Here is a 16,442-nt window from a genome sequence, read left to right as displayed (position 1 = left end):
CTTTGGGAAGAAGGTCCTGGGGAGGTATCAGAAAAAAGTGGGAACAAGCCCTAGGGGGCTCTCTGTGAATTTATGGCTGACAGTAACTTAAGACAGGCACAGCTCTTTATTGAACACAGATGTTTTGATTTTGCCTGCTTTCTACCACAAGTGTAAGCCTGATACTTAAGAAACCAGGGAATCTTAGATAAATCTTCTATTTAATTTTGTTTTACTTAATTTTATGAGTAAACATACAGCACTGTAATTTCCTATGAAACCAAAGATATATAATCTGTATGTCATCTCAGTTCATGTGAGTTCTCAACTCATCTGTGCTAGAAATTGCCACTTGCACCCTTGTTTTGGTGAGAGTGGAGAGGGCAGAAGTAGGTGTTTAACTGTGACGTGCTATCCAGTACTTCTGCAGAACAACACTGCTCCTTCTAAATTAAGCACCACTGGAGCAGGATGCTCCTCAAAAAGCAGAGTGAGGCAATACCTTGTGGAATTCTTAAGTTCTCCTTACTCAAAGGATGAGGAAAGTGGCATCTTAAGGTCAGAAAAAAAAAAGAAAAATCATCTGTCAACTAATTTCTTTTGTAGGAAAGAAGAATACCATGTGGCAACATCTGGTGGTACTGAATTGCATTGTATTGTTCATTGTGGTCGAATCTTTAACAGTGTTGGGCACTCCTCAGTGCATCATTGCTGAAAGCAAACAGATTGTTAAAAGCAACTGTATGCTGAATTTAGAAGGGATCCATATGTGTAAATTTGGTTCAGGTACTCTCAAGTACTGATAATCACTTATTTAATTCTCTGTTTTTAGTATTTTGAACTGTGAGAATAAAATGTAGGAATCAAGGTGAATTGTGAAGTTAATTAGTAGGGCTACTTACTGGGTGTGCTTTGTGTAGCATTTAGGTGTGCCTACTGCTTTTTCCTGAATCCTGCAAGAAAGACTAGACCTCAAGCTCCACGACTTCCAGACTTCAGTTTTGAAAAAAAGCGATCTACAGAATTGCAATCTGAAGCTGAACCTCCAGAACCTAGAGAGAAAAAACCCCAGGAGACTGAACAGACAGAAGGTATGTACTAATCTCATCAAGTCTGGTCTTTTTTAAATGTTTAATGAAATCCCCTCTGTTATCTTGCTCTCTGTTTGGATAAATTTTTTTAATAAGAATAACAATAGCTGAACTACTGAAACATTGCTCAAACAGGCTTCCTGGGGAGGTGATCAGTGCCTGTTGGTGTTTGAGACATTTGAACAATGCCTTTAACATGCTTTAACTTTTGGTCAGCCCTCACTTGTCTGGTCTAGATGATTGTTATTTGTCCATTATAACCGAAGTACAGTTTTATTTGGACTTCATAGTAAGTGCAGTTGGTATATTTTTTTCAATTCTTTCTCTGCTTCTAGCTTAGGTTGTTACTGTGTTGTATTATATTGTCTTCTTCCCTGAACCTTAAAACTTCTTCATGTTAGTCAGTATCTCATGCAAGTGATGACATAATAAATTTTTTCACTCTAATGTTACTGACAAACAGAAAATAGAACTGTAAATTATAGAAATAGTTCAGAACGGAGTATGTCCCAAAGTAGTTAACTTTCACTGTGTTTGGCAGGTCATTTGATTGAGGTGTGTTGGAATTCCTGCCTTTGTTCCTTTAGCTCTTTTCCTCAGGGCAGGAAAATCTAGTAAAACTGCCTTGTTTAATTTCAGGTACTTCAAAGACAAATTGTCAATTTTAATTTAACATAGTTCCTTTTGAGACATTTTATAGTCTGCAGGTACAGTAGGCATCTGGTGTACAGCCAACAGGAGGATGCAGTGTTTTAAAAAACTCCAGAAATTATAACCTCAAACCAGAGGATCTCCAGTTAGATGTGCTATTGAGTGCTTGATGGGACTTTGTTAGTTTAAAGCAGGGATCATGGTGGGAAGCTGCTGAATAGTGTACTGCCCTGAGGTTCAGCCTAGAAACACACCAACTGTGGGAAACTGTCAGAGTGTAATAGAAAAGACATTTCTGCTTGATTATTTTTAACAGGGAGTACAAAATGGCATTGACCTTTACTTTCTGGCATGGGAAGACTGCACAAGACCAGTTAGGGAAGTCGTATCTAACAGTGACTGTCTGAGGGTGTGGCTTTGTGAGGGTGCATTGTAGCAAAAACTTGGTTGGTTTGTTTTCCTATCATACTGCGCTCTTACCCCAATGAAAGTGCTGTTGCTGGCAGGAAAGTAAGACTGAATGCAGATCTGTGATTCTGAGACAAATGGCTCATTTGTCCTCAAATCATAGAATCGTCTTTTTAGTGAGTGAAGGGTAAGTTAGTAGCTGCTTGGCTACTTTTGAACTTAGAAGATTCTTGCAGGAAAAGACATCTGGGATCTTGTTTTCCTCTGTGTGACTCAAATGGAAAGGTCCTTAAAGACGGATGCTCAGATCTTGGAGGTGTGTGCCTCAAGGACTTCTGCAGGTTCTTAGAGGATTTGGGAGGAGGGGTGTTTACTATTTAATCTGGTATTATCATTGAAAGAAATGGTTATCAAACTATGCCTTTTGTGCGTTTGAACTGCTGAATCAGTCTATAAATGCGAAAAATGTACAGCCTTAAGAGTTAGTGTGAGGTTTCCATTAGGCACTTCAGATGTAGGAGTGAAAACTCTGCAAAATAACTTTTGCCTTTTTGAAAGCAGAATTTTATCAAGTATCGCAGGAGAAAAATAGAATAGGTTTATTGCAGTAAATGTGGTTTTACCAGTTTACCTTAAACAACGAAAATTATTTGTTTCTTGTGGTGTGGTCTTGTATTAGTGTACGGCTTTATTTACGAATGACAACAAAAGAGGTAACTGTGGGCTTCATTCCCCAGTTCTCTTTTCCTGATAGGAAATGTATGGTGAAATTTTTCAGAAGAGGCATTAAGTAATTTGTATACTGCCTATTGGTTTTTTAGGTTAAATAGCTGATGTTTTCAGAATATTTAATCTCCAAGATGATATAAACCATTCTGTTTTGGTAATTGCTAAGTAGCCAGACATAGATTATGTGTTGATATTTTACATAATGAATGTCTGAGAAATACCTTGTTGATGTAGAAGAGGCCAGTGTCTGCCTGTGACTTGCCACAAAGGAATCTCTTCTGAATGAGAAGATATTTTCAGCAAGTCACTTTTTCCATCAGGACTGTAAGATGAAGCATAACTGCTTACATGCAGTTGGGCTTTATTAGTAAATGAATATATTCCTTGATTGTAAGTTTAAAGTATGAATCTACCATTAAGGTAGAGCTCTGGGGAAGGCCTTTTTTTTGCCACAGAAGTACAGCTGCTGTTGTAGCAAGAATAGAGAATATCTTGCCTTGCAGATGTAACCGGACGTTAACATCAGGAAACCAACTTCACCACAATGTTGACAACATAGGGAAGTCCAACTCTTATCTGTAACTCATTTAAACCATAGCTTTATAGCTTGAAGAAACTGCAAGCTAATGTGATACAGAAGTGCTATAAATATTTTTTACTAGTCAGCTACTTTGACTAATGAGAAGAGCAAGAAGCTGAATCGGTTTTTTTCCAGTTGTATACTTATGCAGTGACAAGAGTGTTACGTGCAAGTTCTGTGGATAAGAGATCTGAACAGTGGTTATGGGGAGTGGTGTTGGCACTAAACTTTGAAAATTTTTTTTAATCCTCTGGAAGTACAGAATCATCAGCTGTCAGTGTCAGTCTGATACAGTTTATTAGCACAAACATCTTGCTCCCTTATTCAGCAGAGTAACTCAGGAAATTTTAGTACCAGAATGAAGCAATATTCTTAAGCTCTTTTCTTCCCTTTTTCTTAATTGGCTTGATCTTGGTGGGTTTTCTTTGGTTTTTGTTTTTTTTTTTTTTTTTTGTTCCTCATCAAAGGCTAGTTGGTTCTCTTATGTATTTTCCTTAAAAGTACTAATGTTTGGATCATACTGAGGGAATCAACAGGAACCACTTTTAGCTTCTTGCTTAATTTTGCCTTGTCTATATTTAATAGTGTTATGCTGCATTCTTGATTCAGGTTTAGCATTTAGTGATGTTTCGAAGGTTGAAACAAAATTTGATTGCTTCAGTCTTTTGTGTTGAATATCTGGTGTTGATGTTCAGACATCTTCATTAGGTGCCTTTGAACTTCAGATTTCACCACAGTGGTCAGCACTTCATGTGCTGCTTTATGCATTGCCTCCAGATTTGTATGGAATTCCTTGACTATCTCAAATTTTTTTTATGGTGGTTTGATACTGTGTGCTGTGCTTTCCCTATTTCATCTACTGTGTCTGGAACTCAATGATTTCTCAAGCAGACATAGGTCAGCTCACCTGATGTTTCATGCTTGTAAACAAGTTCTTTTGATTTTAAAAATGTTACTTTGTCTCCAGTCAACCACAGTTCAGTTTTGCTGAACAACATAGCTTGCCTTACTAGGACGTGAAGGATGAAGGTAATGCTGTGCTATTATCAGACTTGTTTTCAAAGGCTTCACAGTAGCTATCTGTGATATCAAGGGTATTATCAGACTAGTGTGATGCACATGTTCCTGAACGATACTTCAGACACATGTCTGAAGACATTGACAGACTGTGTGAAGGTCTGTCTTTATGGGGAGCTGTAATAGAGAAGGAAACTTGCCCCAAAGGTCTTGAAAGCACAAGTAGCTATATTTTAGAGCAATTATACTTTTTTTGGTGAATTCCTACATAAGAGGTATTTTCTACTTAATTTAAAAGTGATGCAGTGATGTGATTTCAGTGGTTACTCAATGAAATAGTCTGCAACAAGAGGAGGGGTAGCTGACTACTTAGTGTGAAGTACATACATTTTTTAAGTACTAAGCGTTAACCAGAAGTGTTGGGAGAAAAACGTCTGGTTGTAGCCAGGAGCAGGTTTTTGAAGGTTGCATCATTACAGCTCTTAAATTTGACTCAGGCCAGCATAGGGCTGTTGGCTGTTAAGGTCATGTAGGTGTAGCAATGTTCTTTGGTTAAATCATGGGTTAAGTATTAATCATCAAGGACACGTAAATTTTCTTTTGTCATATTTTTAAGTTTATAGTCAGAACTTTCACTTATTAGCTACTGCTCTTACAATAACTTAAATTGTGCAATATTGAAATCAGGTTAACTTTTTAAAATAAGCTTTCCATTAATTGCTGTATTTAAAATTAAATTACTGGTTTTTAAATGTTTTTATTTGGAGTTAGCATCACTTAGTTTGGTTGCCCTAACTACCCATTTAAGGGACCTGCTCTTGATTTCCTTGTAACTTTGTCAGACTTAATTATATGACAAAATTTTCCATGTAAGTTTGTTTTAATTGTATATTCTGGAGAGTTTCAAGAGGTTAAAAATAAGTTTAATCAAGAACAGAGTGAAGGGAAAAGTCTTACAATACCTGACCATGTGTGCTTAAAGAAGCAGTGTCTCCATACGCTTTAGTAGAATTTAAAAACGAAGGGACCATCCTTCTGTTCCTTTGAATATAGATAGTTAGAACATGCACTTCATCAGGTTTTTCATTAGAAGCTTCTGCTTGCTTCTATAAGTGGCTGTGATTGTCCCTGGTACTTAACTCAAAGGTGTTGTAGATGGCATCCTTCTGATTAGACTGAGCAAATAGTCCCTTTAACCTCTGTTAGACTGAGTCACTTCTGCAGAGAGCTAAGCAAGACTTCGGTGAAAACTGCAGGACTGAATCTCTGTGAATAAGTAATGGTTGGGCTATGCTACCAATAAGTTCAGGTGGTATGGAGCTGCCTCTTCCTTGCATCCTGTATTTGCTTTGACTCAATCCTGAACAGCTTGAACAGTAAAGAAGGAGTGTAACTCAAGTGTGTGGAGGGATTGTATCAGCAAAAGGCACAAACTTACTCATAGAATCTGAGGCTGAAGGAAGAATGCAGGAATGATACGGAAAAGTGACGGTTGGGAGATAAAGATGGAGCACAGGCAGAGATGAGATCAAGATGGAAATTGAAGGGCAGGAAGGGAGAGTGGGATGGCCTGGAAAGTAACGGGGAGTATTACTTTGTTTGGGCGGAAATAGGGGGGTTTGCCATCCAAGAGAGGGCTCCAGGGAAATTTTGTCACAAGAAGCCAGGACAGGTGTTGAGCAGCCTGTGGCTGAGAAAGCAGGGAAGGAAGCTGAATCATTAGGTAAGTCAGGTGCAGACCTGCTAAAAAGAAAGATCAAGTCTAAAAAAAAAATGTAGAAGCTGGGTTGTTCTGAGCAGTCTGAAGTGGAGCCTGGAACTAAATGGAGCCTTGTGTGGGAAGAGGGATCTTAAGTTCTTGCTGACAAATGGCAATTGTACTTAATCTGCTAGACAAGGGTGTGCAGCAACTCCTCTTGTCAATCATACCTGAGAAGCCAGAGCAATGGTTTTGGCAACTTTCAGCCCTGCCAAAATTCTGTGAATATCAGCCTGAAGCTGTCTGATTACTTAGAGACACCCAGCATGTTTTGATAAATATGAATGAGTGACATTTGACTGGCACTGTTTTTCTCAGGGTTTGGTATTGGGACCAACACCACATATCTTTGTCAGGAACATGGACAGTGGGATTAAGTGCACCTTCTGCAGGTTTGCTGATGACCCCAAGCTGTGTGGTGTAGTTAATATGCTGGAGGGAAGGGATGCCATCCAGAGGGATCCTGACAGGCTGGAGAATGGTGGGCCTGTGCAGCCCTCATGAATTTCAACAAAGCCAGGAGCAAGGTCCTGGATTTGTGCAATCCCAAGCACCAGCACAGGCTGGGCAAAGGATGGGTTGAGAGCAGAGAGCAGCCATGAGGAGAACGATTTGGGAGTGTTGGTTGGCAAGAAGCTCAACATGGCCCAGCAGTGGGTGCATGCAGCCCACAAAGCCAACTGTGTCCTGGGCTGCATCAAAAGAAATAAGACCAGAAGATCAAGGATGGTGATTCTGTCACACTGCTCTACTCTCCTGAGATCCCTCCTGTAATATTGCATCCAGCTCCGGGGGCCTTACCTAGCTTCAGCTATGGTAGAGTTAATTATCTTCACAGTAACTGATGTAGTACTGTGTTTTGAATTTAGTTACAAGAATCATGTTGATAACACAGTAATGTTTTGGCTGTTGCTAAGTTGTGTTTATTTTAAGTCAAGGAATTTTCATGTCTCATGTTCTGCCAGTGAGGAGCTGCACAGGGAGCTGTGGGGTAGTGTAGCCAGGAGAGGTGACTTGAACCGGCTGAAGCTATTCCATACCATAGGATGTCATGGACAGTACATACATAAACTGGGGGCAGTTGGGTGTGAGGGGCCAATCACTGCTGGGGAATGGGCTGGGAATGGGTCAGCAAGTTGTGAGCAGTTGTATTGGACATCACTTGTTTAATATTTTTTTCCTCTCACTTTCCCCCCCACCCTCTTAGTTACAGTTGTAGTTGTTACTATTTTAATTTGTTTCAATTATTAGACTGTCCTAATTGAAACCACAAGTTCTTTTTTGTGGTTCTCCTCCCCATCCCACTAGAGTGGCAGGAGGGTGGGTGGGGAGTGAGCAAGTGTCTCTATGGTACTTAGTTGCAGTCTGGGTTAAACCACAACTCCCAACATAAGGAGGACATGCTCCTTGTGGTGCAAGTCCAGAGGAGGGCCACAAAGATATGATCAGGGATCTGGAGCAACTCTCCTGTGATGACAGGCTGAGAGAGTTGGGGCTGTTCAGTGTGGTAAAGAGAAGGTTTCAGGAAGACCCTAGAGCAGCCCCCCAGGACCTAAAAGGGCCTCAGGAAAGCTGAAGAGGGACTTTTTAGAAGGGCATATGATAGCACAAGGGGGAATGGCTGTGAACTGGAAGAGAGTAGGTTTAGATTAGACATTAGGAACAAATTCTTCACTGTGAGGGTGGTGGGGTACTGTAATAGGCTGCCCAGAGAAGCTGTGGACACTCCTTTCCAGTAAATGTTCAAGGTTGGATGGGGCTTTGAGCAACTTGTTCTCGGGGAAGGTGTTGTTACTTGTGGCAGAGCTGTTTGGAACTAGATGATCTTTAAGGTCCCTTCCAACCCAAACCATTCTATGATTCTTGGATGTTACAAACATTTGATAGGGCTAACATTTTTGAGCTGTAACTTTGCATCAGTTTTGCAAACTGTTCACCTTCACAGGATGCATTGAAGTTGTATAGTGTTGACTAACAATAGTTAATAAATAAACTGCCATCAGTAGTATGCAGTACCTTTGTGTCATTTAGTGCCATGCTTTGCATTCAGTTTTTCAGTGCTTATTCTTATGTCAAAATGTGACTCATTTCTCATATGCTACTGAAATTCTGTTGTGTAGCTAGAATTTGCTTCTTTAGAGGTAGTATTTACCATAAATTTGTTTGATCTTCAAAATATGCATATCATCAAAGAAACTCCCATCCCAGATTAAGAGTAAATGTACTGCTGTGCAACCTTCCTACGCTTCAGCTGGGAAGACTGAGAAATATGCAGTAATTTTCATTGGCTGGTTTGATATGTTCTGCTAGGGTTTTTTTTCTGGTTGTCTGACTTCATATGTTTAAAGGAGTGTCCATCAAGTAGAATGCTGAGGTTCTGTGTACAGATTGGAGTCTTATAAAAGTTATACAGTTGGTAAAACTGACATTGGCAAGCACAAAGAAGCTGAATTACCATCATGTGTTGTTTCTAATGTCTCACATTAGTGAACAAGCTTAGAAAAATTGTTGAGAGTGAACATACACAAATAATACATAATATTTTCTTGGTGGGATCTGAACTATTTTCCATAGTATTTTTTTTCTTACATTTTATAGGTTCTATCTGTGACTTTCTTGTTAGAAAAATCAAGTAGTTTTACCATATGAGAAAGCAATGCAGTTACTGTAATTCAAAATCTGTATGTGATTGCAAAATGTTTCATTTGCTTTTCAAGAATATTAGCTGCCTCTTAATTTCTGGAAATGGTTATTTCATCTTTATTTTTTTCACAGAATCAGAAGAAGATGTGGCCCAGATCACTGAGACAGATGATAAAACACCAAGTTCTGAGCAGCTAAATGATAAGCTAGCTGAAGAAGTTGAAAAAGAAGAAGCAGAAAACATTTCAACAACTGAAGACTCTATTTCAGAGTCTATTTCAGCTGAAGAAAGTGAAGAATCTTTAATAAAAGCAGAATAAAGTACTTCAAGTGCCTTCTTTAGCTAGTTTTTAGCTTTGTTCATGCCTGTTGTTACTATTCAGGTGAGCTTTTTTTAATGGTACAACTTAAAAATCTCGCTTGAGCTTAAACTGCCTCAAATGTCACAGTGTGTCAAAGCTATGTGCAAAAGTGGGTATTGTAAATTAAGCATGTGTCTTTAACACATAGATTGTGTAGTTGGTTGAATAACAGTTGTAGCAGTTGTTTAGTTTGCATTTGCATATTTAAAAACTTTGAAGTATCAGCTTTGCTAAGGGTGACTTAGAATTTGACATCTCTTTAGCTGTCACATGTAAAGAGCAATTACTGACAGCAACTGACCTAGTAAGTTTGGTCTAGTGAACTTCAGATTCTTTTTAATGCTGCCCTGTTAAAATGAATTGAGTACGTGTTAAATACACAGATGTTTACAAGATAAAGTGTCATCCAGCATTTGACTTAAGCATATGGAAGTGTCATTGCAGTGGTGTTAATATTATTCATTGTCTAACTTCTTGACAGAATTCAGTTAAATGACACTCGGATAAATGGCATCTCCTTTGGTGTTTGCATTGCAGATAAACCAGAAGCATCTACATACAAAACTGTTTTGTGTTTACATAAAATATAGAAAGTCTCTGCACTTGATTGTACTTGAATACAAAGCATTATTTATACCTGTACAGTAATGACAAGATATAAGTGAATTTTGTGCCTTTGTGTATTTTATTAAAGAAAAATAAAGACGTCTAGCAGCAATACTTGCTTTGTGATTCCTAAAGCTGAAGAGAATTTGTTCTGCTGTAAATACAGCCCTTCTACAGTTCTTTGTGCAAATTCAGAGGAATATGACATCTTAAAAGGAGCATGTCTATATGTAGCTAAGGTGGCTTTGATAGAATACAAGTAAATCCCTGATGAATAGGGGATTTGCCAAAAGGCTTTCTTAACTGTGCCCAAAGCTTATTGATACTATTTATTGTTACAATTACAATGAATATTTGCTGCTGGATTACTGAACCAGTACTTTTTTTTATTGTATGGTTTTTCAAGCTAAGGACACTTGTTACATTTAACAGGAAATTTATAACCGTTGGGATCCTGGACTAGAATTTTTCTGGTGCCTGGAAGTGAGGTACCTAAATCAATCAGACTTTTAAAGAAATAAACGACCATGTGTAACTTGGTTGATTTAGTAGTACTTCTGAGAAAAGTTTTATTGTGTGCCGTGTTCTCTGTGTACCTCACTACAGGGAGAAGAGAAACTTCAAAACCATTTTTAATCTATTGTCTTGGTCCCAAAGGGAACTGGTTTTTACCCTGTAAAGACAACAAACTCAAAAGCCCTCTACAAGAAAAGCATATTTCTAAATGTAACCTTAGTATCCATGTCCTTTTACAAGACCTAATTATAACATGAAAGCAGCGATTAATCTTATTTTTCAAATGCATGCTTTATCATCTAGTTCTTTGGGGTTAGTTTAGAAGCTCAACTCTGCATCAGTCAGAATCGTTTGGTCTGTATTTAGAAAAATGAGGATTTTTTTTCTTCACTATCTAAACTGCAATTCATATTTTAGTTAGTAGTCTTAATAGACAATGTAGACATGTGACTAAGGGAGTACTTATAGGTGTTTGTCTATACTTATATAAACAGTAAATAAACATTTTGTGTGTGACTATCTTAGTTGGAAATACAAAGAAAACAGTTCCTTTAAAAACATGTCTTAGAGTATGAGAAAAGTACAGGGTACAAAGTGATAGGAGAACATATTTTTTAGTATTTTCAGAGAATGTATTTAGATTCCAGAACTTATTTAAAATGGAAATAATTTTGCCTGAAAGGTGACAAAGCTTACTTCTTATTGTTTTCTAAGATGCTAATCTGCACTTCATTTTGTACATCACTGATTTACCTGCTTAACAGCTGGTTTCTTTGTAAAGGAAAAAAAACCCCACAGTCCATGTCAGTAATTCAGCACAATAAACTGCTGGATGTACTTAACTAGAATCACTGAAGCCAAGTAAAATTTGACAACCTGATCCCTCATACGGGATATGAAGGCATGAACTTAAGGTTACTCTAGGTACAGATATTTCCATTCAAAAATGTGTGTCTTAAAGTGTCTGGTCTTTGTATAGTAATTTTAGGTCCTTTTCATGAGCAATGGCTGAGCTGTAATGCATCTCTGGAACTGAGAAAACGATCTGTTGTTATTGTACCTATGTATTAAAAATGTTTTCATTAGTCTGGGACACATTTTCACATGTCCTGCTTTTGCCAAAGAAACTGATGCTTCTTAGGTTGTTTGGAGTATGAACTTTTTGTGAAAAAGGAGACTCAGTATCTGGAATGGGGATAGAGTTTTGTTTTTCCCAGTGTTTTTAAACATAAAATTAAATGTGACATTAGCGACTTTTCACAAGAATGATTTGTACATTTTGTGTAATATGTCATGGAAGGATCAAGTAGAGACAGGCAACCTGGTGTGAAAACTGATACTTTTTAGAATGTGAAAACCTAGCTTTGAGACCTAAAACTACCAGGAATTTTTGAGGAGGGGGAAGAGTAAGTCTCGTTTAAACACATGGTAGACTTTTCCTGGTAGACTTTCACACTGACCCAGGCAGTCCTTTCCATTAACTGCTTCAGAAGACTTGATGGTTATGTTAAAGATGTCATGGTATTTTGGTAGAGAAAAATCTAACTGTAATTTTTCAGGGTTTTTAAACAACTATGGCAAATGAGGGTACAAGTTTAATTAATCTGTGAGTGAATTCAGGCTTATGGGGACATGGATGACAGTGACAGACTGGGCTTTTCCTCAATTTACAGTAAACATTCACATGTTACTCCTGCCAAATGTGTGAGCCTCAGTCCTGATAGGAATATGAGAACTCTGTTTCTGCAGTAATTATATCTTGGCTCCTGTGTACTATAAATATGGCAGCAATAAGACACCTGTCCGACAGGAATTGAATCAAAATCCAAAAATACCTGTAAAGAACAGCAGTAGTCACACTTCGTCATTTGGTCTTTCTAACACCAAAAGCCCCTTGAAAGTAGGAGTATGTAGAGCAAAAAGGTTCAGCAATTATCAGTCATATTTAATCCAATTGCAGACTGACTCTTAAAGATGAGGAAATGAAAGAAAGTAGGGGGAAAAATAGAACAAATACTATGATTCCATGTTTTGTTGTATTCTGACTTCCTAGTATGTACTTAAATCTCATTTTTTTTCAAAAGTACGCAGAAGCCTGGCCTTGTCAAAGAGCACAGATATTACAGGACCCCCCGCGTTCTTTCTGTGGCCTGGATGAAAAGCAAAATTGAACAGGGCAGTAAAGTAATATATGGCAAGTTTGTTGGTGACATGTTTTTATTGATTCTGAAATATTGTGAATAACTGCAGAGATCTCCTTTTATTCAAATATAGCTTATAAATAAGGGAGGAATTATTCTGGGATATAAACTCTGCCACAAGAGACAAATGAGTATTCTAGTTCAAAATAAATGGAAATGAGTTGGTGAAATTTACGTTTTATTAAGAAGTCTGCAGAACAGGGAAAAAAGGCAATGTTATTTCAAATTCTACTATTTTTCTAGAGGAGAACACAATTGAGTAACCTTGGACATTTTGACAGGAATAGATCATTTAGTGGTATCTTGGTATAATGATGTTTTTTCTCAAGAAATCTGTTCAGCCCACATGCAGGAAAAAGAGAAGGTCACAAGGTATGGCAACCAAAGATAATATGGACGCTGACAATTTAGGAATGGTCTAGAGATTATTAAGAGCATATAACTAGGGCTTTGTACAGTTGCCTTGAAGTCAAGAACAAGAAGTTTGAACCCCATATGTTGCATGAGTAGAAGCCAATGGAAGGTCACAATGACGAGAGTGAACCATATTGGAAGGATGGAAGAAATAGTGGTTTTGTCTGTCAGAACAAGGTCTTAAAGAAGATGAGCTTGCAAAGATTTTTCAGAAAATGTAGGAGGGTTTGGTTCTTACTACATGGCAGTACGTATTCTGGGTTGATACCATGTTCTTATAGTAGAAGTAAGGATATAGTTGACAATGAATCATAATGGTGCAGCTAATTTGCTTTTGAGTCAATTCCAGAATAAACAGATGTCAATAACTTGTAGAATTAAAACTACAATTAAAGAATTAAAAACTAGCTATGCCTAGAGATTTAGAACTTTTTCACTTTCAAAGACTAGGAAGAGCACTTCTCAGGTACATGGTGTTCTGAGCTTATGATGGATGAGTGAGTAGACTAGAGGAAAGTGTTCATTATTCAATAGTTATGTCTGCTATTAAGAACTTCAGAAGTCTTAATCTTCATGAAGTCTGAACACCTTCAGTACAAGAGTACTAGATACAAGGAAAGCTTTCAATTAGCTGTTGCTTCTTATTTGTTCTTCTGGAGTGAGGTTTTGTTAGGTCTTCTGCAATGTAGAAGACTGTTCATGGGGCAAGGAATGTCCTGCTTATGAATGTTCCACTAGAATAACCTCGAATGTTCATTTTGCGTCTTTGGCAAATGATAATTTGACCAGTTCACTGAGTATTCTCAAGCTAAATCTCTAGGCCCTCATTTCCTGAGCAGTCATATGGTTAGAAGTTAGTGGCTCACATATCAAGTCTCTCATGTTTCAATTCCTCTCTAGACCTGACAAATGCAAACCAGTCCAGATTTCTGGTGTAGTGAGCATCTGAAGGAGAATGTGTAGAAAACATATATCCCTAATAGAGACTAACTTTAAAAAAGGCTGTAAATATAGCAAGTAAATAAACACGAGGAGGAAAGTAAGTTTTCTGTAAACTGAAAGTTTGAAAGTTCCTAATACTTTGGACAAGTAGCCTTCTAGTAGGCATTAGGTTTAAAATGGAGCTGGAGAATGAGAGGGCAATAGAGGATGATTCCTTGACCAATGAATTGTATTTGATGCCTTCTTGTTTTTAATTAAGAATGTATTTCATGACAGTTATCTAAGTGAGAGTGAGTTTCATCTGTTGTCAGAAAGTTGATTTACTGAAAAGAAAGTGTGTGTGAAATGGTTAATGACTGATGTGCAGCAGTGCTCCTCTCTTCCATGGTGTGATCCTTAGGTGGAGTTCATAGTTCTCAGGTTTGTGGAGGATGATGAAGATGAGGAATTACAGCGATAGGGCTGACTGGCATAGTGCTGTTGGTTCCACGTCTTGGAGTGTAGTAATGCACCAAAGTTTCTGACAGAGGACCAACTGTAAACTTTGGTCAGAAATGTGTCATATTTGACTTGTATCTGGTGGTCTGAAATTTTTGTGCTCTGCATTCTGGGTCTTTGAACGAAAAGGATGGCCTCCTGAGGAGGTTGGAATTTCTTAGTGCTAGGGGGTTGTTTACACAACAAACAGAATAAATTTATAGTGGTGTTTAACAACAGGAACTGCTATCCTCCAGCATTTAAAAAAATAATAAATTGAGTTGTCCTTTAAGAACACGAGTCTCAAGGAATTTGACTTCACCATTGCTTTTGATTTGTGGACCTCTCTGGGGTCTTGTCAGGTCACATTCAATCTTTTCTCTGCAAGAATAATGATTCTATGAAGAATAAGATCTAGAGAGTGTATGATGGGCAGGGTAGGGTTTTAAAATGAAATGTATTGATTATACAATAATTTGCTCCCAAACCATGGGGTTTTGAGATTAAAGCAAACACTTCAAAGGTTCTTGATAGATTATTTAACTTTGCAACAGTGCAAAATCTAAAGCATTGTATCAGAATATAACCCTTTGAAGGTTGCATAAAATTGATTTGATCATGACTTAAATTTTTGCATAGAAGGAAGTGTACTGACCAATTCTCATAATACTGGTTATCTCTCTAGTTGCTGTGGGAATAAACCTACTTCAGGACTGCCTCTATATGTACCTAGCATTATACTGCTAGGATTTTCAGTACATAGTTACTAATATTTTTCAGGAGGGCTTCATAAGCCTTTGCCACTTCATGAAATCATGTGTTCTCTGTTTTGTGACAAAAAATGACTTTGAAAAGGGAGATTGCCAGAGAGGAATACCTGCAGCAAAATTCTGAGATAATCAGATACAGGAAAAAACAAGGGTGCAGATACTGGAGATCTCACAATTTTGGGTGTTCAATTTGTAAATTCAAAGTCATATTTAAATTCGTAACTTATATTGAAATAATAATTCTTTCTCTCTTTCTCTTTCCATTTTGCTGCCTCAGTGAAAATAGGGAAGCTGGATTTGTAGAAAATTCAAGCAACAAAGACCTTCCAACTCTTCTAAAGTGGTCAGCCCTCTAATTCCTTGCATCACTTCAAGGAGTACTGCTCAGCTGATGAAACTTCATTTTGACTTGTTCAGCACTCAAAGAAAAACATTTTATGAAACACTCAAGAAAACTAATTTTAAGAAAACTATTTTGAAAAATGTTTTAAAGGAAATGTGAAAGTTGTTATTTCTTTAGGAGTATTTGAACTTGTATTTTTTGTATATCAAGCTTTTATTTAAACAAGAGATCTGTATATTTATAGATGTTATTGTTGTAATAGCCTTGTTGTTGCATTAGCGAAGGGGGTGTGTGTTTATGTACTATAAATAGTATCTTTAATCAGAAGTATCATTTTAATCCTAGCTGTGGCCTTGACCAGTAGTTACATCACCTGCAGTTGAAACTCCATTAAAATCAATTGCAAAGACATTAATTAGTGTGAATTCTTAGGGTCTAATAGACTTCTCAAAATGTTTGTCTTAGCTTTTCTGCTTGTAATTGAGAAAGTACTTGAATATGTGCTCACCTTTTGAAATTTACTATTTTACCAAATGAGCAAATTTTAAAGCTTATGAGATTAAATTATATAGCTTGTTGTTTGACTGTATGGTGTCTTTTCTGTTCATGTAACTTCTTGATAAAAAACCCAAATAATTATGAAAAAGCTGTTTATTCACTTGATCCTAATTTATGGTTTCAAGGTGATAATTCTGTTGAGTAGTTCCTTCTGTGCTGGCTGCACTCAATCAACTTGAATTTCATAGGGAGTTTTTTAAGGACCACATACTTTACCAACAAAGATGAGGGTGCCCCACCCTTTATGTTGCAGTCTCTACCCCCCAGCTGGACAGGCGTATGTAGGAGAAGAAAGTTGTTCAAGGTTGAGTAGATGCTGATAAGACCAATTTATCTGTGCTGCAACCAATTGTGAGGACTCTTGGCTCATGGCACGAACAGCCACCCACCCTCAAA

The 16,442-nt window shown here is 37.6% G+C and overlaps 1 protein-coding gene across 3 annotated transcripts in view; it reads left to right on the top strand.

Annotated features, from left to right (window-relative positions):
* LNPK (lunapark, ER junction formation factor) overlaps positions 1-16,066 on the top strand; it is a 50,385-nt gene extending 34,319 nt beyond the window's left edge. The window contains exons 12-14 of one of the 3 annotated variants that reach the window (XR_011698387.1): positions 900-1,070; positions 8,990-9,240; positions 15,423-16,066. Coding sequence is in view for 1 of the 3 variants with exons in the window: in XM_071562006.1 (XP_071418107.1) it covers positions 900-1,070; positions 8,990-9,177 (359 nt within the window). In the remaining 2 variants the exon portion in view is untranslated. The other 2 variants (XR_011698388.1, XM_071562006.1) reach the window with 2 other exon arrangements.
* The last annotated feature ends 376 nt before the right edge of the window (positions 16,067-16,442 follow it).

The sequence above is a fragment of the Pithys albifrons genome, chromosome 8, assembly GCF_047495875.1.
Source record: "Pithys albifrons albifrons isolate INPA30051 chromosome 8, PitAlb_v1, whole genome shotgun sequence".
Taxonomy (NCBI): Eukaryota; Metazoa; Chordata; class Aves; order Passeriformes; family Thamnophilidae; genus Pithys; species Pithys albifrons.
This window is presented reverse-complemented; position numbering and strand designations above follow the sequence as displayed.